This window comes from Parus major, chromosome 3, assembly GCF_001522545.3.
Source record: "Parus major isolate Abel chromosome 3, Parus_major1.1, whole genome shotgun sequence".
Taxonomy (NCBI): Eukaryota; Metazoa; Chordata; class Aves; order Passeriformes; family Paridae; genus Parus; species Parus major.
The window spans coordinates 52,992,267-53,019,531 of record NC_031770.1 but is presented as its reverse complement, the minus strand read 5'-3'; the positions used below and the strand labels follow the sequence as shown (position 1 = coordinate 53,019,531).

The following is a 27,265-nucleotide window of genomic DNA, read 5'->3' as shown; positions in this document are numbered from 1 at the left end:
TGAGCACAGAGATTTGTCCTCTGTCTGGAGTCTGCAGTGTTGAAGCATTTGTCAGGTGCTGAGCCTTGTTACTTAAGTAGGAATAAAAATATTGGTTGCATCTTTATTTAAAAGAACTGTTTATCAAGAGGCTTCCCTGGACAGCTATCTTATAAAAGTTTAATTTCATTGTGAACACAAGGTGCTGTTTTTATGGCTGCTATCCATGTCTCATGGCTAATGTGTATGGTGGGTGGAAGGACACTCAGGAATCTTCAGTACTGACCATGAGGATTCTTGTGTTCACAGGAAAGGGCTGTGAGCTGAGGAAAGCTGTTAGTTTTGAAGAAAGGTGTTTTGGTGTTTCCCAGCTCAAATGGTTGGTAAGCTTCACTACTTAGTCCATTTGTAGTCCCGCTCCAGTGTTAATCCTTTCCCAGTTTAGAGGTGTTTGTGTCATCTTAGAGAGGGCACTGAACATTTGGCTTTTAGATTAGGCTCATGTGATTATTCTGTGTTTGCTGGAGTTGATTTAATCAACTCATACAGGCATTGGGAACAAATACAGATTTGCCCAGTTTCTTAAGCAGAGATTTCTAACAGTAAATGCCGGAGAGACTGATGGGGAGATGTGTTTTTCTTGCAAGTAGAAGGTGCAAAACACCTGATGTCTGTATTCAGGATTTAAAGAAAGTGAAAAATAAGGGAAGTTTGACAATGTAGTAGGATTTTTACCCATGGAATCATGGGTTTATTTTATAATTTACTTAAGCCTAGAAATTATATAGTTACTGAAGTGTTGTCACTAATGATATGTTACAGTATGGAGAATATATATCAATGCTAACAATTTAACTGTTGTTCTATCTCAAGAAGATTCCAGTTCTATTAAGTAAAATCATACTGCAAAATGGTGATGGTAGAATTTACTTCGTAAATGTAGTTCATATCTCTGCAGATGATGACCTATTTTAACTTAGGTAAGTGTTTTGATGAGGCTGGGTGAAATCAGGATTTCTGTTTCAAAAAGCTTTTCTCTGTAAAATTCTGTGGAGTTCAAGAGCAAAATGTTGAAAGGGCTAGGGATTTTCATGTACTTTAGCTTATTTCTTTAATCAGTCAGCTCTGTTATAATGGGCTGCAAGTATTGATTAATAGAACCTATTCATATTGACTGTGAATGTCTGTTGCTTTCCTTTAAAGTTCAGTGTTACTACATGGTACTTACTGTGCTGGAGTCAACCCTGTGCTGTGCCTCAAATTAAATGGAGGTGTGTGATTTTTCCCTAAAAATATTTCAAAGCTTTTCTGTCTTGTAGCTGTGTTTACAGTTTGCATGAGTATTATTTCAGATATTTGAAAGTTGATCATTTATTCATTGACAATCAACAATAAGTCACAGAAAAATCTAAACAATGAAAACTAGCAATTTTAAAAACAAACAACCATCTCACTTCTCACTTTAGCACTTACTCGCTGGAACATTTGTGTCAGCACAAGGCAGGAGTGGAAATGACTAAGCTGGCTGAGAGGAAGAGGAGCTTCATTTGGACTCTCAACAAAAAGTTACTCTCAGCATGTTAGTGATGGAGGAAATTACTTTGGTCTGTATGGACTACTGTCAATTCCTCACAGTATCAAATAGATAATATCTGATTGCTTCAAGGCTCAGATCCTGAAATTCAGAAGGTCTAGGGCTTTTTTTGAATGAAATCATTTTCTTGAAACACACTTGTTTCTCAGTATCATTTACTTCACAGAACAAAGAAGAAATCAGGTATCTCTAGAAACTTTTCACCCCTCAGAACTTTGAAGTAATTTCCTTAGAGTTATTGTCTAAAATATTGACAAAGATGGGCTGACTATACTTGGAAAGAAATTTCCTAATGTGTCTATCAGCATCAGATTCCTATTAAATATATTTGAAAACCGGTAAAGTTCTTGTTTAAAGCTGAATTGTGTCATTTTATAAAGCATATAAAGGACAAACACCATGTCTCTTTAGGAGAAGCTGAAACCCTTTTGGATTGATAAATTTTCTTAATCTTTTTTGTAATCATAGTATTTTTTTAATGAGACAACTAATAATCAGCTCAGTAACATATGGAGTTACTATTTTAAGTCCTCCTCCTTTTTCTTCCCCTATTGTATTGTGTACGCCAAGCAGTGTTTCCTGTTAGCAGTTATTCGTATTTCAGTATTACCTAGAGATTCCAGCTGATTTGCTTGCTTCTTGGACAGTGTTTTTGTACAGTAGTGTCCAAGACCATCATCAGGGTTCACTGGCAGCAAAAAAATCAGCAATAAAAATAAATAACATGGGGAATTTTTATAGTCATACGGGATTTGGCATGTAATTTTGTCTTGAATGTGTCCTGGATAGGTGTACGCTCTAGAAAAGGAGGGATCATCGTGTGGTGAGTTGCCTTTGCACAAGGTCAGGCAGCAGAATGCTGGCTCATCCAGGAAGCCAGCTTTACAGATTCCGGGTCTCTTGCCCCATCCACTGAACTGTTTCTGACCTCTTTTGTAATGGGTCTCTCTTAGGTTGACCTGTCTCCTTTTTGAAAGAAAATAAAATATGATTTCATCAACCAAAAATGAAGTCCAGTGCGCATATTCAGTGTCCTTCAAAAGAAACAAAAGAAGAAAGATGGATTTTGCATTTAGCAACAGTTGGAGGATACAGTATTGTTTGTGCAATACTCTTTAGGTCTCCAGAGATTGTTTCCTAAGGATAGAAAAGCTGAGGAAGTGAAGGCATTGGCATGATGTTGAAGCAGCTGCAGAGGGTTGGCTAAGGTACAAGCATTTGACTGCAGAGTAGTTAAAAAAATAAAGAATGTTTCTTTGTTGTTTTGAAATGCATGTATAGTTTTACCTAATTTTAGTATGAATATTATAATGTCATATACAAAAATAGGGATGATTGCACTGTAGGGTTGTAATGTAGCATATTAGCAACTGGGGGGTTTATAAGATGTATTTTAAAAATATTTTCAGTACTTATTGTGTAGTCTAGACACTTCCCTGTATCAGTTTGACTCTGATAGACTTCTTCTGGCCAGTAATGCTACCAGGGCCTTTGTTTGCCCTTTGCTTATTTTGCAGATTTCCTTGGCATAAAGATTTAATATTTAATTTAGTTCCTCACTACCATATGAGAAGTACCTTGAGAGCTTTTTGTTAAGGGCAGCGTGCCTACAGATGTTTTAATTATTTTTGTCAGTTGTATGTATGTTTCCATAAACAAGAGAGAAGGAGTTAATAAAGTCTGAATTAATAAAACTCTCTCAAAGACTGGATTCATATTGTTACTAGGTTCTATTACACTCAGTGTTAATCGTGTTCCCAAATGCTGTCTTTTTTCCTGGGACCTTACCCTAGGGTAGGACAGACTTTCAGAACAAGTGTTTACTTTTTTTTTAGGTTGCAGAACAAAATGCATCTGAAGATGCTATGAATGATTATCACTGCTGTTGAGAAGCAGCAGAATGTGTTCATGTTCTAAGAAGGAGATTTGTGCTGTCCTGAGGATGCTCACAGTGAGATAATCATACCCTTTGCTTAGTACATGAGCGTGAAACACAAGCCTGGCAGTTGTTCTGGGTTGGCAGATGTGGACTGTTACATTTTAATGGCTCTTTACTGTTCTAAAAGACTGAAAAATTGCAGAGAGCTCTTATCTTAGTATTTCTCAGTGTTGATGAGGATTCAGACACCAGTAATAGGGCTTATATGCATTCATGGCTATGAATTTTAATTCAAGAGTAGTTGCATTTAAAATCTTTTGGGAGGATGAATACAGCTATACTGGCAACTTGGTATTTGCCATGCTGCTTGCTATTTTAAGGTTTGTTGCTTTTCTGAATAGAATAATTGCACTCTTAGCTCTTGAATGTTTACTTCTATTTCCCTCCAGCCCTAGTATTTTCTGCATGTTTTAAGTAAGGTTGTTAGTATGTATTTGGGACGTAGAGGATATTAATGCTGTATTGCAGTTCAGGACTAAAATGTAATGTTTAGCATTTTAATTAACATACATTTGAAATAGAATTTTCTCTCTAGATTAGAGTGTGGTTTAGGATAATGTCTGGTTTTTATAAGATGTGTAGTCTTCAGTCCTTTTTTCATCCATTCAGCAAAATCTCATTAGACTCTTCTGTATCCTTGTAATCTTTGACTTCATGGACAGAATAGAAATGTATCTGACAAACTGTCCAGTATGAGAAAAGAATGGAAGTGGTCTAGGAAAAAGGGGTTTTGTAAACCTGTGAAGAAACAGCAGCTTGTGCTACTGGTCTGTCCTTTATTTGTAGAGGTTGCTTACTCTACTGCAGTGTTGGATATACACTTTGCTTTGTCATTTATCCACTGTGAGCTTTAGTGTAATTTTTAGAACTAGGAGCAGGATGCACCAAGGTTGCTCCTTTCTGAGCACTTGCAGACAGAAAATGCTATAAATCCCATTATGTTGCACCTTTCCATAGAAAAACTATTCAGAAATTGGCCACTAACTTGAAAACTCCTGAGCTTTGTTATCATGTAAGGGTCACAGAAGGGAAGGAGGAGCAACACATTGGGCATTCATCCTTTCATTTCATGTAGCTATTTGAAGTGACACAATCAAAATGCTTCTTAGTTCCATGTAGCTCATCTCTTTGGCTGTAGTATGTTCTGCTAACCTGAAAGGCAAGCTTTGTCATGGAGAAGAGATGAAGTCAGAAGACAAAGTAGAGGAAGGCTGTAGAAAGTTACCAAGCTCTGGATCTTCCTCCTGATTATGGTCTGTGTTGCTGTGTATGAAGCCACTGATTAACCCATGGTAGCATCTTCTCTTTAAATTCAGTTGCAAATATCCTCAGATAAATTGAACAATGGTGGGATCCAAATTTATCCAAACTAGTCCCAGGCAGCTTCTCAGTCAGGAGTGTCTGAGGGACTGGGGGCCAAAGCAGCAAAACTGGTTAAAGACAGAAAGCACCAGGGCAAAAGGTGGGGCTCACAATCTCAATGTTTGTAGGACTCAGTGAAATAGGTTGCATATTGGTGATGTACATTTAGAGATGGTGCAGTACAGAGATACAGGCTGTAATGTGATGTCATTTTGTACAGTCAGTTGCAATCTCTGTTTTAGGTATTCAGAGGATTTCCATTTCTATTTAGCTTCATGTCCAACTGGTTTCCTGTTTATGTGAAAGTGCCAAAGTGAAGACCAACAGTTAGTGTGGTATTTGCATGGTTGAAAGTGTCTGTGGGAATTGTTTTTATGTCAGCATCTGAAACTGGAAGGTGGACAGCAGAACATGTTTGACAGTGGAAAGATAGAGAATAAATCTTGTGTTGAAGTTCCAGCAAGTTCCAACTGAGCTTTTCTCTGATTCTCATGGCTGTAGAGAGTTCACATCATTCCACTTCCAAAGCTGTCTGTATAAATACTGGCAAAAAGAAGTATTCTTTCAGTGGGGATCATGTTGTATACAGGTGCTAACAAGTTGCATAATTGAAATGTTAGAAGAAGAAAAGAATTTGAAATTTATAGTCTCAGTAGATGTAACAATGACCTTTTCTTTGCTTCACCTTCTTGTGACAATTTTTAGTTTTGGCAGTCTGACAAAAATAGATGTTAAATTGAAGAAATAAATTACGCTTTCAAAGAAGGATAGCAGTAACATCCTGTGTTTGTTAATCTCCCCTACCTGAAATCCTGTTTTGGTTTACATTAAAATTAGGGGTTGTGATAATTACTGGAAAAAACTGGATATTAGTTGTGAAGAGGCTTGAAAATCTCAATGAAACAGTAGAAAAGGAAATCTGCATATGACAAAAAATTAAAACTGAGTGGGAATATTGAATAAAATGTTTTTAAGAAACTGTAAAAACTGGGCATTTCTTCATTCTGCATTCAGATCTGGTTTATGCATTAGCAGTCAAAATATTTGGTTACTGTATGGCATATAACTGTAAAGTAACTGTAGTTCTTAAGTGACTGACATTTGTGTGAAGAACATAATTATTTTAAATGTGGAAATTTTTTTGTTCCTGCACTTGCTATGGAATCTTCTGTGATATCCTCAACTTTAAACAATTAACAGGAATTATTTTCATCCTTAGTTTTTAATTTTTGAAGTAACATTTCTGTGATAACTTCCATTTTATTTTTCTGTGATATGTATTTCTTGATGTAGATGGCTTAAGAGAAAACATGCTGGAATATGTTTTTTTATTATTTAAACAGGTGATTTAAATCACAGAATTGATGTATGGTAGAAATAATTGGTGAATTATAGAAGAGTACAGGAAGAGAATATGAAATTAATAATTTCAGTCAGTGGCCTTTCCCAAGAGGAAAGTGCCCCATGGTCATGTGTTTGTGGAAGTACAGAGAAAAGTATAATATGATAAAGCCACTGATTTTCAATTTGAACTTGCTTATCTAGGTTTGATAAGTATTGAACATATTAGTCTATAAAGAACATTTAAACATCTTCCAAAAAAAGGAGGTGCTCTGACAGAAGTGTTGCATTACTCAAACAGTGGAGTCTTTTCTGTACATATCCCTGAAGGTAATTAAATGCTGTGACATTACTAAACTCTGGTGATTTCAAAGCAATCTTTCATTGTAGGGTATTTCTTAAACTTCTCATGCCTGGACTTCTGTGACCTGCACCCAAATCTTGGTTCTAAGGCAAACAGTAAAATGCTATTCCTAGCTGTTTCAATTATATTGCTAATCCAAATATTTGTAGTGGTGATGCTCTCTGTGTAGATGAAGCACTGTGTGTGCTTTATTTTTTCTATGAAATAAATGATTTGCCTCAAGCTGGTCTTTGCAAGTTGGTATATTTAAACTGACCCATTTTTAGATATGGAGATCTGGCACTGCTTTGGAATCATGAGTGCAAATTAGTTGTTGGAGTTTTTTCAATCTGAGGTAGCCTGCAGTATGCCAGTCTGCCTCTCCAATGAGTGCTTAGTGTGGGATAAGAGAATTCACATGAGACTGTGAGGAGGCAGCAGGAGAGAGCAAAGGATGCCATTTCAGGTAAAACTCCAGCACTTGTGGAGACCTGTGGCTGTGAAGTTACTACGAACAAGCCTCTTGAGTCTTCTTATAATCAAGTTGCTGAATTGCTCAGCTCTGCTTCTTTTGGGGAAGAGGAGGTTAAGCTCTCTTGGTTTTATCCTCCTCCTTGATGTTTCCAGTTGCTTTATTTATAACAATGTGATATATACTTTTGCTGTGTAGGGTGGGTAGGATTATCAGTTCTCCATTTTTATTAGTATAGGAGTCCTAAGAAGAGCTATATCTGCTTTTCAAATATATTCAAAGGCTTTTATTATAGTGGCATTCACTGAGAAGTTAAGATGTAAATGTTTTTCCTGTATTTTAGATGAAAGTTCGTTTGTGTGTTCCGAACAAAAGACTTGTAATATGGAGAACTGCAGAGAAAAGAATAGTAAAAAAAAAAAAATAAAAAAATAAACCAGGGTAAATGAGCAGCTGTGTGGGGTTTAGATACCTCCCAGGTTAAATCATGACAATAAGGCACTGGATCTGCTGTTCCTGAGTGGGATTTCTGCATAGCAGCTGAATGGATCTAGAAATCACAGTTGAACTTCATCCTGCCTTCTGTGTGTTCCTACCTGTTCTCTAGCACCCATTAATTTCACAGTGAATTAAATTGTTTAGGAAACTGATGAAAGGAATGTTTTTGGGACATTTTTGAGTTTGGTGGTTTTGGTGTTCTTGAGTTTGGTGGTTTTGGTTTTGTGGGTTTTTTGGAGATTTTGTTGTTGTTTGGAAAAGGGGACAGATGAAGAACAATTCTTCTGTTTTAACTTCATGTTAGCCAGCTCATTTGTGCTATGCAGGGTAAGGGACAGTGGAGTGTGGCCAGAGGTAGGGATTGCATTGGCAGGCCTTTGCCCTTTAGCAAGAGTTAGGCTTTACATCTAGCCTTTAGACTTTATAGACTGGGGAGGGTGAAAACAAACTCTGGCTCATTGAAAGCTCAGAGTTCAATAACTGGCAGGAGCTTTTTGTGTGTGCTTCAGTTCCCAGAGGATCCTGTGAAAAATCATCTTGAAACTCACACTCCTTTAGGGACTTAGTTGTGGTGTAATGCATTTCCGCTTGTTTTGTCACAGTTTTCATTTCAGTTCATTAGTACTTGGGATTAACCTGATGGTTTAGTTATAAAATCACATAACAGGAAATAATAAAAAATAATAAGGAAGCGATATGAAGCACAACAGGAAAGCAAGTGCTCTATATGGGTTGTTTAAAAGAAATTGCAAGCTTATGTTTTTATTCAAATTCATTGATTGATCGTCTTACACTCTGAAAACCAAACCTTGCACTGTATGCAAAACTAGAAAATTTAAGTATAAATGTATTTTTAGTTTCTCAAGTAAGTAATTAGCCCATGACATCAGGGAACGGAAATAGCAATAAAGCAAGACTTCAATTTGCTGCATGTTTGGAAGCTATGCCTTTTCTAAGTTTGTCTTTTAATGATACATACTTGCATTGACATTTCATAAGAGTCAGGCACTTGATGTATCTACCAGTTTGGTAGATATTCCCCATTTTCTTACTATCTTGCTTGGAAATTTTCGGCCAACAGTCGATGGAATCAAAATTTTTTAAACAGTGTTTTGTAAAACAAAGATGTTCCTTGTCTCTAGAACAAAGTAAAATATAATTGTCCTTGCAGGAACTTCAGTAACCACATCTCTTTCAGAGATAGGTTCATTTTGCATTATGCATTTTGTTAATTCCACCTTTGAAGTTTGACAGAGTATCATTAGAGTTAATTCATGTAGCAATAAAAATTGGGAGTTCATGCGCAGCTGTTACTTTGATTGTCGTATATCTGCTGTGTTAAACCCTTTACTTATAGGAGAGAGTTTGTGGTTATCTTTTACAATGTCATAATCAACAGTGCTTGCTTTGCTTCATCTGAATTCCTGCATTCGAATTCAACCAATGTAAATCTTATTTCAATGGTAATGCATTGCAGATTAATGGAGTCAGTGGAGCTGCAAGGAGTTCCATTGAATGCTTGCAGGTTTGAACCAGAGGAGAGAGGTCCCTGCGGTCCCTCATTCTTAGTAATTGCTCATGGATTTGAGCAGCTTTAAAGACCAAACTGCATCCAGTTTCTACATGAAACTTTGAAGACCAGTTGTTGAGCTTTTGCTGTTCAGGGTAATGTTAAGCTAATTTTATTTTGTAATAGGTTGGAGAAAACCTATAAAGCACTTACCTTATTAGGTTTAAGGATCATGCTGGTTCAGTAATCTGTGCTATTTCATCATATTAATCTTCTTTGTTTTAAGTAATCATTTCTATGTGCTGGTAGAGGCTAGGATACTTAGTTATATACTAGAATTACTATTAGTTTATATGTGTTTCCACTTAAAAATTATTTTCAATTGGAATTAATTTTAGATGGAGTTATCCCCAAGAAATAGAGCAAGTATAGAAAAAATACCTATTTAAAAAATGTATCTAATAGTGTAAAATAGAGAATAAACTAGTAAAGCATTTAAGCAATGTTAAATGGTACATTTAAATGCCTCTCATCTGAATCCATTCAATAAATATGCCTTTCTGATTAGGGCATAATATTTTAGATTATTAAGATGATGAAAAGGTAGTATTCTGGCTATTGCTTCTCTTCCTGTTGTCATTCTGCCTTTTGTTTGACAACTGTTCTGTTTTCTGAAATCTTCACATGCTTGCAGCATTCCAGATATCCTGAATTTGAAATAAGGCAAATTTTCAGAAGAGTGCTTTTTGTCTTGTATTTTATCAAGTAAGTTTCTAAAATTGCTTTACCACTGTAAAATGAAGGAGTGTGTGATTTCGAAAGAATGTTCAAAACAAAAAATCATAATGAAATAAATTAGTTTTTTAGAAGTAAATTTCAAATCTTATTGAAATTAGTCTGTGTGTTCCTTAATATCCCTTTAAACAATTCAATAGGGATTTAAGAAGCTGTACAAAAGAATGAGGCAGATGTAGGAAACTAATGCAAAACTTCCTTAGCTAATCTTGTTAGGAATTTCATGTAAAAATACTTGGACTAATCTATACTCAAATAATACCACATTTTTTGTGTGCCAGCAGCATTCTTCAGAAAAAAACAAGTAAAAAGAGGAAACCCTCTGAACGCCACAACAGTGACATTATTTCACTCTGATCATTCTCTTTGTCATGTTTATCTTTATAAATTCTTTATCAGGCAGCAACGTCCAAGGTTTTTGCTGTGCCCTCACATTTTGCCCATCTTTAAGTCTTCCTCTGCCCGTGTTGTTCTTCATGCATGTCCTTGGCTGCTTTCTTTGTACTGGCAACTTATCATTAGAAAAATAAGTTATAAGCTATTTTTGTTCTTCTAGCCCAGAGTCTTTGCCTTTAATCTGTCTATATATGGGTATTTCTGTTGCCATCTCTAAATTGGAAGAGGTCAAGGTTAGAACATGATTTCACAAGAGGCTGTGGTCTGAATGAAAACTTTACTGACAGCTGCTGAACTGAGGTCTCATCCCAATGTCCAAATTTCCCTCTCCCTGTAGTTTCATGTGTGCTTCTTTCTCCCTTGCTTTGTGCCAGTATCCTTTTCAAGTACATGTTTGGTCTGTTTAGACAGAAAGAGAAGTCAACAAAATGCTGTCATTTTCATACATTCTAGTAAACTAACTTTGCTCACAAAAGAACCTGACGAAGATTTGTGTTGGCATAAGGGCAGAAGTTTGGGACAGTGGCTTGGAGCAATATGCAGTGGAGTTGAAAGGAAGGGTAAGCTGAGAGGAGCCATAAATAAGAACAGAAGGAGAAACAACAAACCCCTTGGGCAGCCCAGTCTCATTCTGATGTTAACTTGTAACATGTGGAACTGAACCCAGGGTGCTCAGTACCAGCCGTCTCTCTTCTGTTGGACATCACCTGCATGCCAATAGCCATGGGCATGTTAAACGGGCAGTATGTGCAGAAACAGTAAGTTGATGATGTAGGACAAGGAGCAATAATTTTATTTCCTTATGTTACTTTGCTCAACTATATTTATATTATATTTTTCCTAGAGTTACACATATTTTATATCTGGTACAAAGAGTTTTATATTGATGAAAAGCTTGACATAAGAGTATCTTCTTAACAGTCCTGCAAGCCAAGCTTGTAGGTTTGGGGCTATTTCATCTTAGCATGAAATTTGTACTTTTATGTTTTCTACCTGCCAACTGAGCAAATGTTAATTTAAATCTTCAGTGTACAAAATTTGAATTTTGGTTTTGTTTTGGTTTTTTTAATACATGCTCAGCCTCTACTGGACAGATTTGTCATTTACTGAGTCTCCCCATCAGTGAATAACTGTCAGTGAACCTTTCAGGAAAAGTCTTCATCTTTCCAGGAACAGCCTTCAGAGATTTCTTCTCTTTCCTCCCCTTTTCTAATGACAGTGCTTGAAAGTTGTAGGACTCTGACTGTGCGTGCTCCTCAGCACAGTTTCTTGTATGTATTTTACTGCTGATCTCAGTAGCCACGGGGAGCATGGTTGCACAGTAAGGAGGGCTGCTGGGTGGTAAAAGTTGCTTTTGTGTTTCTCCTGCATCCTTTGTTCACAGGGGTGATGCTTGATAATTATCGCTTCTGTGCCAGGGTGTTTTTATTTTTATCGAGCTGTGACAGACTAGTCTTCCACCAGATTTTATTTCCCTCCTACACTCATGCGAACTTTCACATGATGCTTCAAAAAAGCAGCTGAGAAGCGAAGCAAAAAAGCAGGGCTAAAAGTATCAAAGTTCTCAATTAATTGCAAACTTCAGGTTATGTTATAGTTTGCAGTATGTGGATCCAAACATTTTTGTCTGAAAAAGCAATTTTCACAGTAACAGTTTCTAATGGGGTCTGTGGTCTAGTAATATTTTCTAAAAATGTTTTTTCTGGGATAGACCTAGTCAGTACTTGTTATCCTTACAGATGCTGATTAAAAGTAACTGTTCTACCCTGTCTAAGATGTAGACTGAGGACGTCAGTTCACATCTAGTAGTTACCAAGTGCCAATTGGAAAAGGTTTGTCACTGCTTGCTCTGCAGTAGGACAGAGCTTTGTCCTGGAGCTCTCTGCTGTTTATCTCAAAGTGTTACTGGCAGTGGGCAGGTCTCTGCACAGGGAGTCCCTCTGCAGGGAAAATTCTGAAATTTGTTGTCAGGAAATACCCACTAATGTTTGCTTTAAAAACTCACTGAAAATACCCTCCAGAAAAGATACTTCTTGTAATATCTGAGCTGTTGCCTGAAGGGATACATCGTCAATTAAATTAATTAAGGAATCTGAACAAACATGAGGGATAATCTTTTTCTGTTCAGTATTTGACAATTCTAAAAGCAGTAATACTAGAAGTGTTTAAAATAATATTGACTTAATGTAGCAGTACAAATACATTTGTTATATAAGCATGCAAATACAAAATATATAAATATGCAAGTGTATTTCTACAGATTTATTCACAATTTTAAGCTATGATCTATGGTTTTAATTCAAAGTCACATTTAATGGATTTTTTAATAACTCAGGACAAGTAAGATTTTTTCCTCCATTTTTTAAAAATAAATGTGTAGAAAAAGGAAGTCTTAACGTTATCTGCTGGTTTTTGTTTGGTTTGGTTTTTTTGAAATTTAGTTCACAAGTATTTAAAAAATTAATTGGATGTTTTTAAAGGAGAGATGTCATTGAGCTCTCTGTGAGCCTATGTAGTATTATATGGTCTGTACATAAATCAGACTGTATTAAATGATCCTGCCCAGACTTACTGTCAGAATCTCTGTAAGGAGCTGCAAGGACTGGTTTCTCAGCTTTAAATAATTTTTTAATTGATGGAATATTACTTGGTTTTTATTCCCGAAGATGCCATTAATCTTTCTGCATTACTGCTGAATTAATTCCAGGTCAAAGTTGGTAAAATATGTGTTAAATCTTGAAAAATTTAGGCAAAGCAGATTACTTCACACTTGCTTGTTGTGAAGATTGTACAGGGCTTTGAGAGTGGGGGTTTTTTCACTGCAGATGGACTTGATTAAGCAACGTGGAAACAGATTTTTTTCATGCTTTTTTACTATGCTGAAAACGTCACTTTTCAGCAATGTTGGGCTTTCTTAGTATTTCAGCACATCAATTTGTTCTTTCTATCAATTTCATATGAAGTTACTGTTAAAAGGAAACATGTTAGTCATGATGGCCCTTAGTTTCCATCCTGTGAATATCAGTGAGAATTTGTGTATGTAATGCCACTGTTGGTTTTGTGTTGGCAAGTGTCAAAATTGTACTGTGCCGACTATGCTACCCTGAGATTATCTCACGTTACCTTTCACACACATACAGCTCTTGTTTGGTCAACAGACTTCAGCACAGTTGCAATTTCTTGGGTACGTGCAATGAATAATGCAATAGAAGAGTGAGGGAACTGTGCTATATTTAGTGTTCATTAATGTACACGTTCCCTCTAATCCTTTTAAAAATACATTCTTGCAGCCTATTTGTACTCTTGTCTGAGCATATTACAGTAGTTTTGATTTCAGTAATCCTTTGTGGCAAGAAATAAATTGAGCAGTAGGACATTCATGCGGTATGAAAGCTTTGGCTGTTCATTTTGACTGGCTTCTCCTGACATGAGGGGAGCGAGGCTTATAGCTACCAAGGCTGACATCTTGCTGCTGCTTCCTTTAGCTAGCACTGATTTCATAAATCTGGGTCTTTGAAGATTTTCCTAAAAGCATACATTTGAAGGATGTTTCCTAGTATTTCAACAGTCTGTTTGTTATGTGAAATCACAGTATCTCTTGGCACTTGTCTTTTTTTAATACCCAGTTGGCTTTTTAATCTTTGGTAACTTGTTGCAACAGTGGTATTGCATTCATGTAGGGAGAGATGATTTCCACTTGTTATGCTGTGCACCATGTATATGGACTCACTGCATCCGTGAAACCGTCTAAGTTTGGTGAAACCCCCAAGTATTTTTAAAGGATTATGCAGGCAGATAAATGCTTTCTACATTGCAGCTGGTATGAAAAGTGTTTCCATTCTCTCCCCATCCTGTTGGCAGAAGTGATGGACAGTGGAGCTGACATTGTCATCACTTGCTCAGAGTTAACATTCCACTGAGGTTAACTGACTTGCAGTGCAAAAGCTTTCACGTCTGAATCATCATTTGAGGCAGTCAGCAGAAATAGGGAAGACAATATTAATTAAACTTGATTGATACCCAGAAACTTTAGATGAAGCCCTAAGGCCTAGGACTTGTTGATTTCTGACTTCTGTTTTTAGGCTTATTTTATGACTTCTTACATAGATGTCACAAGTATGCAAAGCCATCTTGGTATTCTATCCACATGTACTTAATGTAGGAGCTATGAAAAGAGTCTTCAGCCTGTGTGTTTTCTAAGATGGTGCAATGCTTCTGTAATGTCTGAGTGTTCATATCCCTTCTTTTTGCAGAGCTGTAAAGAGATGCTTACATTTGTGTATTGGTTGGATTCCAGTGTTTCTGTCCATTTTGATTTAATCATATGTGAATCACAGAGGAAAATTTGCTAAAACTGTAATCCAGTCTTAAACCCTGCGTGTATACTGTAAATCTGGTGAACACAGAGCCATCTTTGCCCTTGTCAAGGGCTATTGATGTTGCCATAGACATGCCCCTGGATTGTTTGCTCACAGGTGTATTGAGCTCCCATTTGTGTTCTTCTTACCTTGTAAATGAGTAAACAAGTTTACTAAGTTAGAAGAAATGGGTTAAGGAAGAAAATCAATAGAGGTGTTAAAATACTGATATACATCAAGACTATTAAAGGAATGTGTTGCATGTTCTTGAGCACTGTCTTTCTGGTGGATGATAAATGTGTTTTTAGACTTAATTATGTATTTCAGTATGGCTTATTTCTTCATGTTATGGGCTTCTTCAGCTTATTTCCCCTTTTCTCTCTCTGCCCAATTTACTCTTATGTAATTGGGCAGCAGGTGAAAAAATATATAAGCTTATTATCCTGTGATAAAAATATTTTATCTTCTTATGTAAATGAGCATTGCATATTAGTGAGGTCATTATTATGCTACTTATGCCTTTATTATATTGAACATATTATGAAAAATTCCAGAAGTGTCATGAACACATAAACAGAAATTTCAGCTTCAATAAACATTCCAAGGCAAGTAATGTATCAAGTGAAGAAAGAGAATTCTTCATGTACATTTATAGAGGTAAAGAGTTTTTGAGAGCAAGTTGCATTATGTGTTGTTGATTGTTTAATCTTTTTCTTTTTCCAGTTGCCCATATTTGTCAGAGAAGATTACGCCTGCTATACCTGCAATTGGTGGGATTCTTTTCTTTTTCGTGATGGGGACCCTGCTGCGTACTAGTTTCAGTGATCCTGGTGTCCTCCCCCGCGCAACACCAGATGAGGCAGCAGATCTAGAGAGACAAATAGGTAACACTGAAGGTCTGTTGTCTCTTCGCTTTCCTCCCGAGGGTGCATGTACTGTGTGAAGGCAGTGTGCTGCTCTGCTCATGGGAGGAGTTACTCCTACCTTGCCACAGGGATTGTTCTGGAGCTGTAGTGTCAGATGACGTTGCAGTGATTCCTGTGGAAAGATTGATCAGTTCTTCACCAAGAAAGTAAACAAAGTCCTGGCCTTTTAGAGTGATAGGTATACTGTACATGCTTCTCAGCAAGTCTGGTAGAAATGTCTCTGTGGTACATAAGAGAGTAGTTTTCAAAGTGTTTTTGGCAAGAAAGCTGACAGTGTAGAAGCTCTACAATTATGCATTTTTAAAACAGTGTATCCTCAGAGTTTAACTGAATTCAGGTATGTTATTTATATTGCAAAAGAGTTAGAAAAGTCTCATTTTTACTGTATGTTAACACAGTTACTTTTTTTTTTCTTTTTTTTAGTAAAGCCAGCATAGAGAGCTAGATTTTAACCATTCTCACTTAGGAAGAGCACTGTTAACTAAATTCTGTAAGTGAGACTTCTCCAGATACAGATATGCTGAATAACTAAAATGTGCCACCTGGATAGGAAGACACAGGATGAGTTTGCAGAACTTTATAAATAGTGGGTTTGTGTGCTTAGTAAGCTACTCGGCCTTAATAACTACTTAATAACTACTACTATATCTGCTTTGATATGATAGTCAGTGGAAATCCCATTTTCCTGAAGCAGTTTCAGAGAAATGCTCACATGTGAGCATTGAAAAGACGGGTAACAAGTCTGTGCAAGCACAAGAGAAATGCTTGCAGCATCCTTGGTGTTTAATATTATAGTGCAGTCTTAGGCTTTTTGTGATAGAAGTATTAAAACATTTGCTATTCATCTGAATTTCAGAAGTGCATAAAAATATGGAAAAATATAATGAAGCATTCATTTAGCACCTTTTCCTTACCAGTGTTATGATTTACTTTTATTAATCTCCTTCAAGGAATTCTTTACCCAGAATAAGGTACCACCCTTAGTCCAAAACACAGGCACAGGTTCCTGTTCAAGGAATTGCTTATTTGCCCTGTGTTCACAGAAACATTGATCTATGTCAGGAAATAAATTATATCAAATTAGCAACTCATGACAATAATTTTATCATCAATTTGTCATCTGTCAGAGTTTTGGTGAAATACAAAACTAAAAATACAAATTGAATACTAGAGAGAATAGTCAAAATGTTCCTGTATGCAACAATTTCAGAACTTGTGTTTACAAATTATCAATTTTTTTTTAAATAGTATTGCATACTTGTTCAGAGGTTGAGGCTGCTGAGCTGATCAAAGCCATTGACTTTTCCTCAGCAATAGCAAAGGCAGTACTCTTCCAAGAAGGGTCCATGAAGTACTGAAGCAAAGAATTACAGTGCCAGTAAATGTGGAGTTCCCAAGCATGAGGGCTGAGTCTAATAGAGGAGCAAGCTATGTAGCTATAAGAAATCATTCTGCCCTAAAATTGTGATTCTGGATTCAACAATGGAAACAGAAAGAAACATTTTTGTACTGTTACAATACATTTTTTTAGTGTGCCCATAAAAGGTGTATCTTAATGGAGTGGTATCCGAGCAGCATGAAAAGCTGAATGGCTCCTGCAATTGAAAAGAAGACTAGATTTCCCAAAACTATCATTCAGACTGGATTGCCTTGTAACTTGCTGTACCTTTCAGCTTGAGGTGCCTTGTGAAGATGGGGTGCAAGGTTAACACTATGGGTTTTTTTAGACAAGTTCTTCAGATAACTCACCTAAAAATAATGCCTTTACCAAATAATTTCTTTGCTAAAATGTGTTTATGTAACCTGTCCTATCTGTGGCTTTACTTTATTCAAATCATTCGTAGATACTCGAGTCTTACCCTGTCCAACTGGTCTCTTAGGGAAGCAGCCTACCAGAAATTATTACAGATGCACTGAGAAACAGTTGTGTCCCAAGACAAAGAATTGTGATTTAAGAATGCTATTTTGAAGTTCTCTTGAAATGTATCAAACCTTTTTTTTTTTTTTTATATTAGAAAGCACAGAATAGGAGGACCTGATTAGGAAGAATGGTTCTCAATATCAGACCTTCTAAAGAAGCAGACAAGTACTGTCTTTTCAGGTGACTTTCTGGAAACAGAATTTTTTCTGGAAGCATTTACAGGTCATATTAAGAGTGAAAAATGTTTCCACCTAGGCTATCAGCCTTCTTCAGGTGAAGATGGGGGACTAACTGAGCTGTGATGCTGCTATTTCCACCCTGTTTGTACAGGAATGCAGTTATCTCTTGAGAAATTTGCTGTGTTCATAGAAAAACAAAAAGTGAAAAGAACTGGGGAAAAAAAGGAAATTGTCCAAAAATCAAATGGAACTTCTATTGTTCAAAAATATTATTTTTAATGCAGATCATCAATCTATCCTCATATGGAGGAAGATTGGGAAGTGTAAGAAGAGGCCATTCTGACTATTTGATTGTAGTCAAAAAGATACTAATGTCAGAAGTGGAGATAGTTTCTAAAGATCGGTATAAAAAGGGGGCACAAGCATATTGGGAAAGGCAAAAGGAGAATAAAATTGGTTACAATCAGCAAGTAACAGTAGAAGACAACAGGACATATTCTGTTAGAGGTCAGAGGAAGAAAGAAAAGCTGAAGTCATGCTCTGTAATTGGGAAATGAGAAATAGCAGAGGACAATCTGAAGGATTCAACACTGCTTTGATCTCAGAAGATGACTTGTATGCTCTTGATATCTGATAGAGCAGGTCAGAATAAAGGAATGTAGTTGTGGTTTAAAAGTCTGTTAATCTGCTATACTGTATCTTTATTGGCTTATCTTGTGTTATGCTTTAATAGATATCTGTCAATTCTATCACTAGAATCACTTCTCTGTCTGGAAGGACATGGAGTGCACTGCTACATCATCATTACAGGAATTGGGACTGTCAAAGAGTTGGGACTTGTGGCTATTTAAGTCTCAAAACAAGCAACAAAGAATTTAAAGAGGAAATCAAGTGTAACCAATCTGATACCCTTCATTGAAAGAGTAACTGTCTTGATTGGAAAGCAGAAGATGTGCTTCATTTTTCACTCTAATTAAGCTCTTGATGGTGTCCTGCATAGGATTCTTTCTATATGAGTTTTGGAAACAAGTTCTAGATGAAATTGCCACAAAGTCACTAAGCACCTTTTCAAAAAGACACTATAGTAGCAAGTGCTAAGTGCTTAAATAAGACCTTTTGGAGACTGATTGTTAGCTCATGAGGAATATGCTTAACTCTGAAGTTGGTGTTGAGATATAGAAATTTGCAATCACTGGGTTAGATTTTTTAAAAAAATATTTTTTAAATAGTTTGGGTAATGTTAGGGAAAAACCACAAAATGCATGAATACAAGTGGAAATCAAATACTACTGGAAAGCATTTTAAGTGGTGAATGGTGCAGGAAGAGAACACTTGAGTATTATTTCCAAACAGATTGAGTTAGCACTGTGATATGGTAAAAAGGAGAAATCATTTTTGCGACATGTTAGAAGAGGAATAGTCACAGGAATCAGAAGAAGTGACATTCTGGAATACCCAGTGGTGACAAGGGCTCAGTTCACTGTCTGGTTTTCCACAACACATGTAGAAACTCTAGAGGAAGGCAGCTAAACAGAGAAGTCTAGAAAACAGGACCTGTAAGAATATTTAATACATACGTGCATTTGGCCTAAGAGAGGGGAGAAGCAAAAGTCTTAAAATACTCTAATTTGCTGGGGTTTTCATATAACGTAATAGAGCAAAACCAAGTAGATGTATGAGGCTTATATAATGTGAAATCACCGAGGGTAACTTTATTTGCTATGAAAGTGCTATAATTTCACTGAAATGTAGCAGGATTTTTTTCTTTCTTTAAATGAAACATTAAACTTGGCGATGTTGTATTTTTACTTCAGTTATAACTTTTCATTAAAATTGAAAAGTAATTTTTTCCAGGGGTACCCTAACTGTAATTGCATTAATATCATGGTGTGTATAAGCATGGCTTCTACAATCACACAAAATATTGTATTGAGAGGGGCTTCTTTTATATGGAAATTCAAATACTAAGAGCAGCCCTATTTTGTAGCCTCTTAGCAGTTACCATATGTGTCTCTTGTAGTTAGGTCAGTGTTAAGTCACTTCAAGTGGAAAAATTGTAACCTTCTGAATATGAAGGCTTAGAAGGATAACCCAGTCCAGGAGAATGGGTTTTGTAGGCAGGAAAGCATTTGTCCAGTTGATGTATACACGTTTAACAATTCTTCTGCAATATCTATCTTGTTTGCATTGGATAGGTGATGGAGATAAATTAAAAGATGGTCATGGTAATTTATCTTTCCAGCCTTAAAATGCTTTGGAGTTTTCTTTGTTTTGAAATGCACTATTTGATTTCGTTACAGCCTTATAAAATTAAATCTGTACCACAGACATTTCGTAGAACTGGCAGTGGCCTGAACACATACCATGTGTAGTTATCACATTTTTCCTTCTTTACAAAGGTGGGATGCCAGCTTCCTAGGCTTATAGTTGTACTTGATACTGCACTCTTTAAACAACATTCTTAAAAATAAATATAGTGAAATTACTTTGTGTGTCAGGTAAGTCTTAGAAAGCTCTTCTTGTCTATGCTTCTTCCCCTCAGCAAATCACTAAAGATTGCATTTCTTTCTGGTAATGAGCATACCTTTGACATGAAGTTTTAGGCTTCAAGAAGATCATGCAACTCTACTTTTAAGAAAAAAAATACATTATTTCAGGAAAAATCTAAGGCAGCAAGTCCTTAAAGTCAGGAGCAATATGTGGTCGATACTTCTTGATGGCTATCAGATGAAAAACTATGTGAAGAATGCTGTTAGCAGCTGCTGGTTTCAGTCTAAACCAGGTTCCCAGTATTGTTTGTCCCTGAGAATACTGTCTGGAATCAAGAGCATTTTATTAAAGTTCTCTTCCCTCCAAGAGATAAATTACTCTTTTGTCTTGTTGCCCACTGTTAAATGGGTAGCTTAAATTTAAGTGGTTAGACACAGAGGAAGACATTTCTTAGACGTTTGCAGTTTGGCAGGCTTTGTTTTGTTTTGGTTGGGTTTTTTTTCTATTGTTTTTCAGATGTTATGGGTTATATGGAGAGATTCTTTTCATTACCTTTTCATTTAGTCCTCAGGAAACATTAAAATTGTTTCAGTTTACTAACTTCTCAAATAATATTGTTTGAAGATTGAAATTATGGCCTTTTAAAGTTGTCAACAAACATTGCATGATATGGATATGAAGCTTGTATGCAGACAATGTAGGGTTGCCTTCTAGAGGCTTTTTCTCTCAGGTTCTTAGGAACATTGACCAAAAAATCCAGCTCTTGATTGAGCAGGAGGATCCTATAATATTTATACAAACTTGCAGCTTCTGTCTTTCGTCAGCACCGCTTGTATGTAGCATAATAAATAAAAAAGAGAAATCTAAGTGGATTCTGTTGTCCCATTAGAAGGTTGCTTGGCTGTGCTGTATCTCTATTAAATACTTGGAGTATCTTTCTAGGAGAAATTCATGTCTCTTGGTCCTGCAAGGACATGGATTGCATGTATGGGGTTTTTGTAATTACAGTGATAAAAATGCTGGAGCCCCACCTAGTACATGAACAGTTAACCCTGCTAGAGAAGCAAAAATATACATACATACAAAATATGTCAGAACAGAGGATGGATGGCTGTTAGTGGGTAAATTTTACCTTCTTTTGTGAAAGAACTAGCATTACTACATCAGTAATAAGTTGGATGAGTAAAATGTAGGAGTGGTCAAACAGTTTATTTGGGGAAGGTGATTCCATAAAGGTTTGTCTTTCTGTTCCTCAAAGAGACCTCTTACATTGAAGATTTAACTTTGTTAGACCCCAAATATAAGTAGTTCAATTGAAGTCAAATTACAGTCTGAAAACTCACAGTAAGACCAGGATATGTTTAGCACATTTAGGTTAGATAAATTGTATTAAATCCAAGCACATTTGACCTTGCTCTGCAGCTTGTTTCCAGGAAAAAGATGTTAGTAAACAGAAAGACTGGAACATTCAGGTTTGATTATGCAATTTAGGATTTTGTGAAGAATTCTCAGAAAAATTCCTTGGAAAGTCAGCAAGACTGTTTACATTGATTTCATTTGCATCAGCTTTCACCCTTGGATTTTAAGGTTAATTCACCTTGGAGAGCTGGGATTTGCTGTGTCTGTGAACTTCCCTGCAAATGTTTGGAGGAAATCCTCTTAGAAGACCAGTGTTGTAAATAAAATGGGTTGGATGGTAGTCTCACTTCTCCACCAGAGAAGACAGAAGTTGCCTTTGAGATTCTGCCAGACCCATTTAAAATAACTGTGGTGCACTTTACAGACATCTTGAAAGGGAGGGAAAATACTGTTTTTAGTCAGTGTGCCTTTTATAAAATAAATGTTTATCTAGGAAAAAGAGCATTTTTCCTCTAAACAATTCCCTTTGACTGGTTTAAGTAATTTTCTTTCTATAATTATGTACATACTCAGGAATAATAAGACTTTTTAAAAGAAAAAAATCTGAAATATCATTTTCATGTTAAGAAATTCAATGCATCAGTATTTCTGGCATACAAAGCTACACCTAGGTGAAATTCAGGCTTTAGTAGTATTTTTTATAATTATGCACCTAAATATGAATATCAAATGAAATATTTTGTTTATTAATGAATATGCCATGCCAATATGTATTAAATGCTTCATTCAATAAAAAAAAAATTAGGTAGGGCTAATGACCTATATTTATGTTCACAGTTTAAGTCTTATCTTGACCACAATATGGTCAGAAATGGCTGTAAGATAATGTTTTGTAATGCCCAAAGATTTCTGGAAGAACTATGACTATTACAAGCCAATTGGTTATATGTCACTGGAAGCTTTTTAATGTAATGTGAATTATAAGAAATTCTTCCCTGCCTTCGGGATTTAGGTAACATCAGCTTTAAATACTGTAAGTGCAGTTGTGCTGCACCTTTCAAATAATATCTTTTTAGCTTACACACTGAAATACACTGGTAGCATTACTTAATCATAAATATTTGTCAAGTAGTGTTGGCCTTGAGTTCACAATCAGTGTAACTGCTAAGATATGGGAACCACACAATAATCTGTTCTTCCATGTGCAGGTTGTAGGACCTGGCCAAGCATCACAAGCACATTGCAGGAGTTGGTTTATATCCATCACAAGTGAATGTCTATAACTCATCAGGCTGTAGGAAGCTGCTTCTAAGCTCTTCTTTCTTCAGTATTCACCATTTCATTCTCATAATGGATGTTTGGGAGCTTTATACACAGATTCCGTCCATCTCAGCTATTGCTCCCTTAATTTCATCCTCTTCTCCAGTAGAGTTTTCTGAAGTCTGGTTGTTTTAATGGTCAAGTTTACAGTGGTGTCCCACAAAGACTTTTATTGGTTCATATTTATGGGTGAGCACGTTGCAGATGAGAACTCCTTAAGCTGGATTTTCTGCCAAATCAGCATGTTGTATAATTGCACCTTTGCTAGCACAGCTGTGCTATTGCCAGTTTGAAAACCTTGCTAGGTGGAAGACTTTCTTGTTGCCCTTTTGGAAAATACATAATTTGTAGGCTGTATAATTGGCAGAAATCAAGATTGTGGGTGGTATTTCTAACAATTTGATCTCAAGTACAAGTCATAGATCTTTTAGTAACAAGCTTCACATGAAAGGGGGACAACTTAAGACACAGTTCAAGTGACTTGACTGTGACTTTGAAATGTATTTTCATTCATATATTGGAAAATATTTTATTTTACTTCCCTATTGTCTTAGCTGTTCTATTGTCCAAGTGTAATAAATTTAGGGTTAGTTCTTGGGTTTTTTTCACTTCTGTGGTTTGATTTGATTGTGATTACACAAGAACAGATAAACCTAGAAAAAGGCACCACTTTTACATGTTGAGCTTTCAGAGTAAAGCTCACCTTGGGAAAAATTGAGCTTTAATGGTTTAGTCTAAGGAGTCCTCTAGATGCTGGTAAAATTACTGGTAATATCCTAAAATAAAACAAAAAGAAGCTTAGAAAAAACCACAAAACTCTACCACTTGTATATAACAAGGTAGTTGGAAACTGGTTTTTGTGCGACAAACAAACTTCAAGGTGTGTAGAAGTAACACTGGGAATTGGGTGTTACAATTTCTAAACAGCAGAAGCTGTAAAATATTTTCATGAATATTCAGAATTTTCGGTTGTATCATAGCATGCAAGAGATCTCAACATTCACCAGGCTCAGATGACAGAGCTGCTTTTGCTTAAGTAAATGTGAAGATTGTCTATTAGGTTGTAGAATTTCTGCAGCACTTCTAGGGGAGATTTTTTTTGTTATTACAGAAATTCTGAAAAAAAAATTAAAAATAGGAAGATTCTAAAGGTAACTTTCAAGTTTTGCTGTCCTACACCAGTAGTTATAGTTGTCTTTAATGTGTTATCTAAGAACAATTAGGGGGTATGAAACTGTAAGAATTTTGGGATCAAGTTCATTGTCAGCATTTGAGAATTGAGTTTGGATGTTTTTTTGATTCAGATTGATTGGCTTTGGATGCTATTTGCAATGAAATATCTTTTTGCTACTTACTACTTGAGAATTAGAAGGGGGAAAATTGTTTGTTTTAAATGTATAAATACAAATTTGAAATCTGCTGTGGATTGCCATCAAGGACAGTTCTGTGCATACATAATAGCTCATGTACAACACTTCATGTCTTGTATTTTCATGTTTAGATATAGCAAATGGCTCCAGTTCAGGAGGATATCGCCCCCCTCCCAGAACAAAAGAAGTGATCATCAATGGACAGACAGTGAAACTAAAATATTGTTTTACTTGCAAGATTTTCCGCCCACCTCGTGCCTCACATTGCAGCCTTTGTGATAACTGCGTAGGTGAGTAAAAAAAAAAGAAATGGCATATGCTCTATTTAGTAGCTTATATATTGTTATGGATACTTTTCATAGGAGATGGAAAAAAATCATTTAGTGACAAGATTAGTCATGAGGTGACTTGCTCTGTTCATCTTCCTTTCCTACAAGATCTGTTAAGTGGTAAGAATTTTAGAGGAGGCAGAAAAGGAGACTTGGCCTAGCAGATGTTGCTAGTCTAAGAAGGGAAACTATTTTCTGATGCATACATCTTTCCTAACCTGCCCTAATGACAAGGAACACAAACACACCAACTCAAATAAGGCCACATATAATGTGCAATGACCTTTCCAAGCTTTTTGAGAGTCTCAGAATTGTTTTCTTCACCAAACGAAATTGAGGGCAAGGAGCTGCTTCTCCAGTTCATTAGTAACCAACTGTAAGGCACAGTTCAAATGGTTAGGGCTGTATGACCAAAATACACACTGTAGGTGATTCTTACCTTTGAGCAGTTTTATGACTAGAAGTACTTGTGTCAGAATCCATAAGAAATTACTGGGCAAACATGCTATTTTGAGAGTAAGTACATGTTGCCAGGACCTAAGCATATTTTATAATTATAGGGTTGGGCTTTTTCTCTCTAACTATCTTGTCCTTTTTCATTACTATTTCCTGTGGAGGTCAGACAAGGTGATTAAGATATGCTTGGATTTAAAAGCAAACCAAAAAACCCCTACCAATCAAATCTGAGCGGTTTCCAGTTAATTAGATCACATTTGCAGTTTAGTGCAGTTGATTAGCACACTGTTGAGCCTGGATCTTATGCATTAAAGAAAATAATGTAGAAAGATGTCTCCAGCTGAGAAATGTAATTGCAACATTCAGCAGTGATATTTTTAGATATAAAGCAGTCATTGGAAGAGTTGGAGTTTTATGTTTAGATGATACTCATTTAGGGAGTACACTTATATCAGACTGAAAAGCTTATTAGCCTTTGGGCCCTATAGAATTGATTGGTATCTGTAGATGGTTCCTTCAGTAAATAAATTTTTCTGATGTGTTAGAATTTTGTGCTGCAAAAGCTATTGAGCAAGTAGGGATGTTTATGAATGGCAGTTGGTACATTTTTCAGAAAAATATTTTTAGCAAATGTGTAACCTGAACATTACAGTGTAGTGATATTACTCAGAAAACTGGGTAATACGTAAATACAGTTGTTGACCAGTGTGATAAATAAAAGTTGAAAAGCTGTTGTCTTTACCAAGAGAGCAAAAATAAGAGCAACTTCCCCCTTGAAGCTTATTTTAAAATAAAGTTTTGGTTTTTTAATGCAGTGGTATGAAGGATTTTCTGATGGGTTATTCTGTAGTCTGTGTCCTTTTCATACCACATCTGGAAAACCTATTCTGTAAAACATAAAAGTAGTGATGGCAGGGAAACAACTTACACAGTCTTCTGATCATGTCTGTGATGAAAAAACAGATGTGAATTATTATGAATATGTATCAGAAAAGAGTGAGGAAATTACTTGTATAACTGAGATATCTTTTCTGCTCATAAGATAAGTATGATCATTAAAATTTCCCCTTGCACATTTTTAAATTTGGAGTTACTTGTTTTAAAGTAATTTAATGAATTTTCTATGGTTTTTCTCCTCAGTGTTTATAATGGGAAATACAATAAATTGACTTTTTCAGGGTACACTGTATAGTAGCTTTGTTTCCTGATTAGGTATTTGTCATATAAGTATTCAGGTGTTCTGAATGCAAAAAGTGAAATCTACAAGTACCTGAAAATAATTTTCTATTAAAAATAAGTGTTAAGAAAATTGGATATACCTGTGGAAATCTAACAATCTGCTAGTGTACACTTAATCAGAGTGTTATATAGTTTGCCACCACTCTTAAGATAGTATTGTCTATATGATGATGTTTTTATTTAGTTTCTGAATATATCTTTTAATAGCAATGAGTGTTCTTGTGCCACTGTTTGTTAGTTCCTTACTGATTTAACTAAACCCATGGACAAGTAGTCTTACTTCACGCACATATGGATATTTAAGTAACTTATGTTGTTTAAACATAACGTATTTAAGCAGCTCACTACCAGTATGGCCACATTCCTTTTTACCACATAGATTCCAAAGATTTTGCTGCAGTTACAAATCAGCTACAGAAACTCAGTGGTACAGGAATGGAGTCTGTCCTCAAACCAGCACTTACTGCTCAGAAAAAACAGTGTGCTACTTTTACCTGAAGGTGTCTTATGATACTTGGCAAATGAATGCAGTGTGAAAGAGAGGTTCTTTCATTCTGTGTTTTCTATTAATGTTTTTTATTCTGTGAGGAATCTATTGCAGCATTTTAAATATGTAAGTACATACAAAAACTTACTTTTTTTCTGTCTAATTGTTTAGTAAGCATATCTGTTACTTGACCTTGTTTGATTTTTGTTTCATCACAATTTTTTATAAATGTCTATGTGGTATTTGTAGATAAAAAAAACCCAAAACCAACAAATAGCTTAAAATAAGAAAAAAAAAGAAGAAAATATCTAGTTTGAGTTCTAGCCATGGTAATACTTCAGACTCCTTTAGCTTTACAGTATTTTCCTAGTAGCGTCCAGAAAAATATCTATTTTCATACAAATGTAGTTTGTTCCATTTATGTAATACCTTAAAAAATTGGAAATTGGTTGAAGAAGTGTTCCCTGAAGCACATACCTTGGGTGTATTCCTGATTTGCTTTCTTTACTGCCTGTGTGAATGTCAGTAGGAAGTTAGCCCCTCAAGGGTTTTCTGTACCATTATGTTGTGTAAGAATTACAAATGATTTAAACATAATATGC

At 35.9% G+C, this 27,265-nt stretch overlaps 1 protein-coding gene across 8 annotated transcripts in view; it reads left to right on the top strand.

Annotated features, from left to right (window-relative positions):
- ZDHHC14 (zinc finger DHHC-type palmitoyltransferase 14) overlaps window positions 1-27,265 on the top strand; it is a 132,502-nt gene that overhangs the window by 37,361 nt on the left and 67,876 nt on the right. For 6 of the 8 annotated variants that reach the window (XR_004496399.1, XM_033512731.1, XM_033512732.1 and 3 more), the window contains 2 exons: window positions 15,311-15,483; window positions 24,284-24,442. Coding sequence is in view for 7 of the 8 variants with exons in the window: in XM_033512731.1 (XP_033368622.1) it covers window positions 15,311-15,483; window positions 24,284-24,442 (332 nt within the window). In the remaining variant the exon portion in view is untranslated. The remainder of the gene's footprint in view (window positions 1-15,310; window positions 15,484-24,283; window positions 24,443-27,265) is intronic. The other 2 variants (XM_015621222.3, XM_015621220.2) reach the window with 1 other exon arrangement.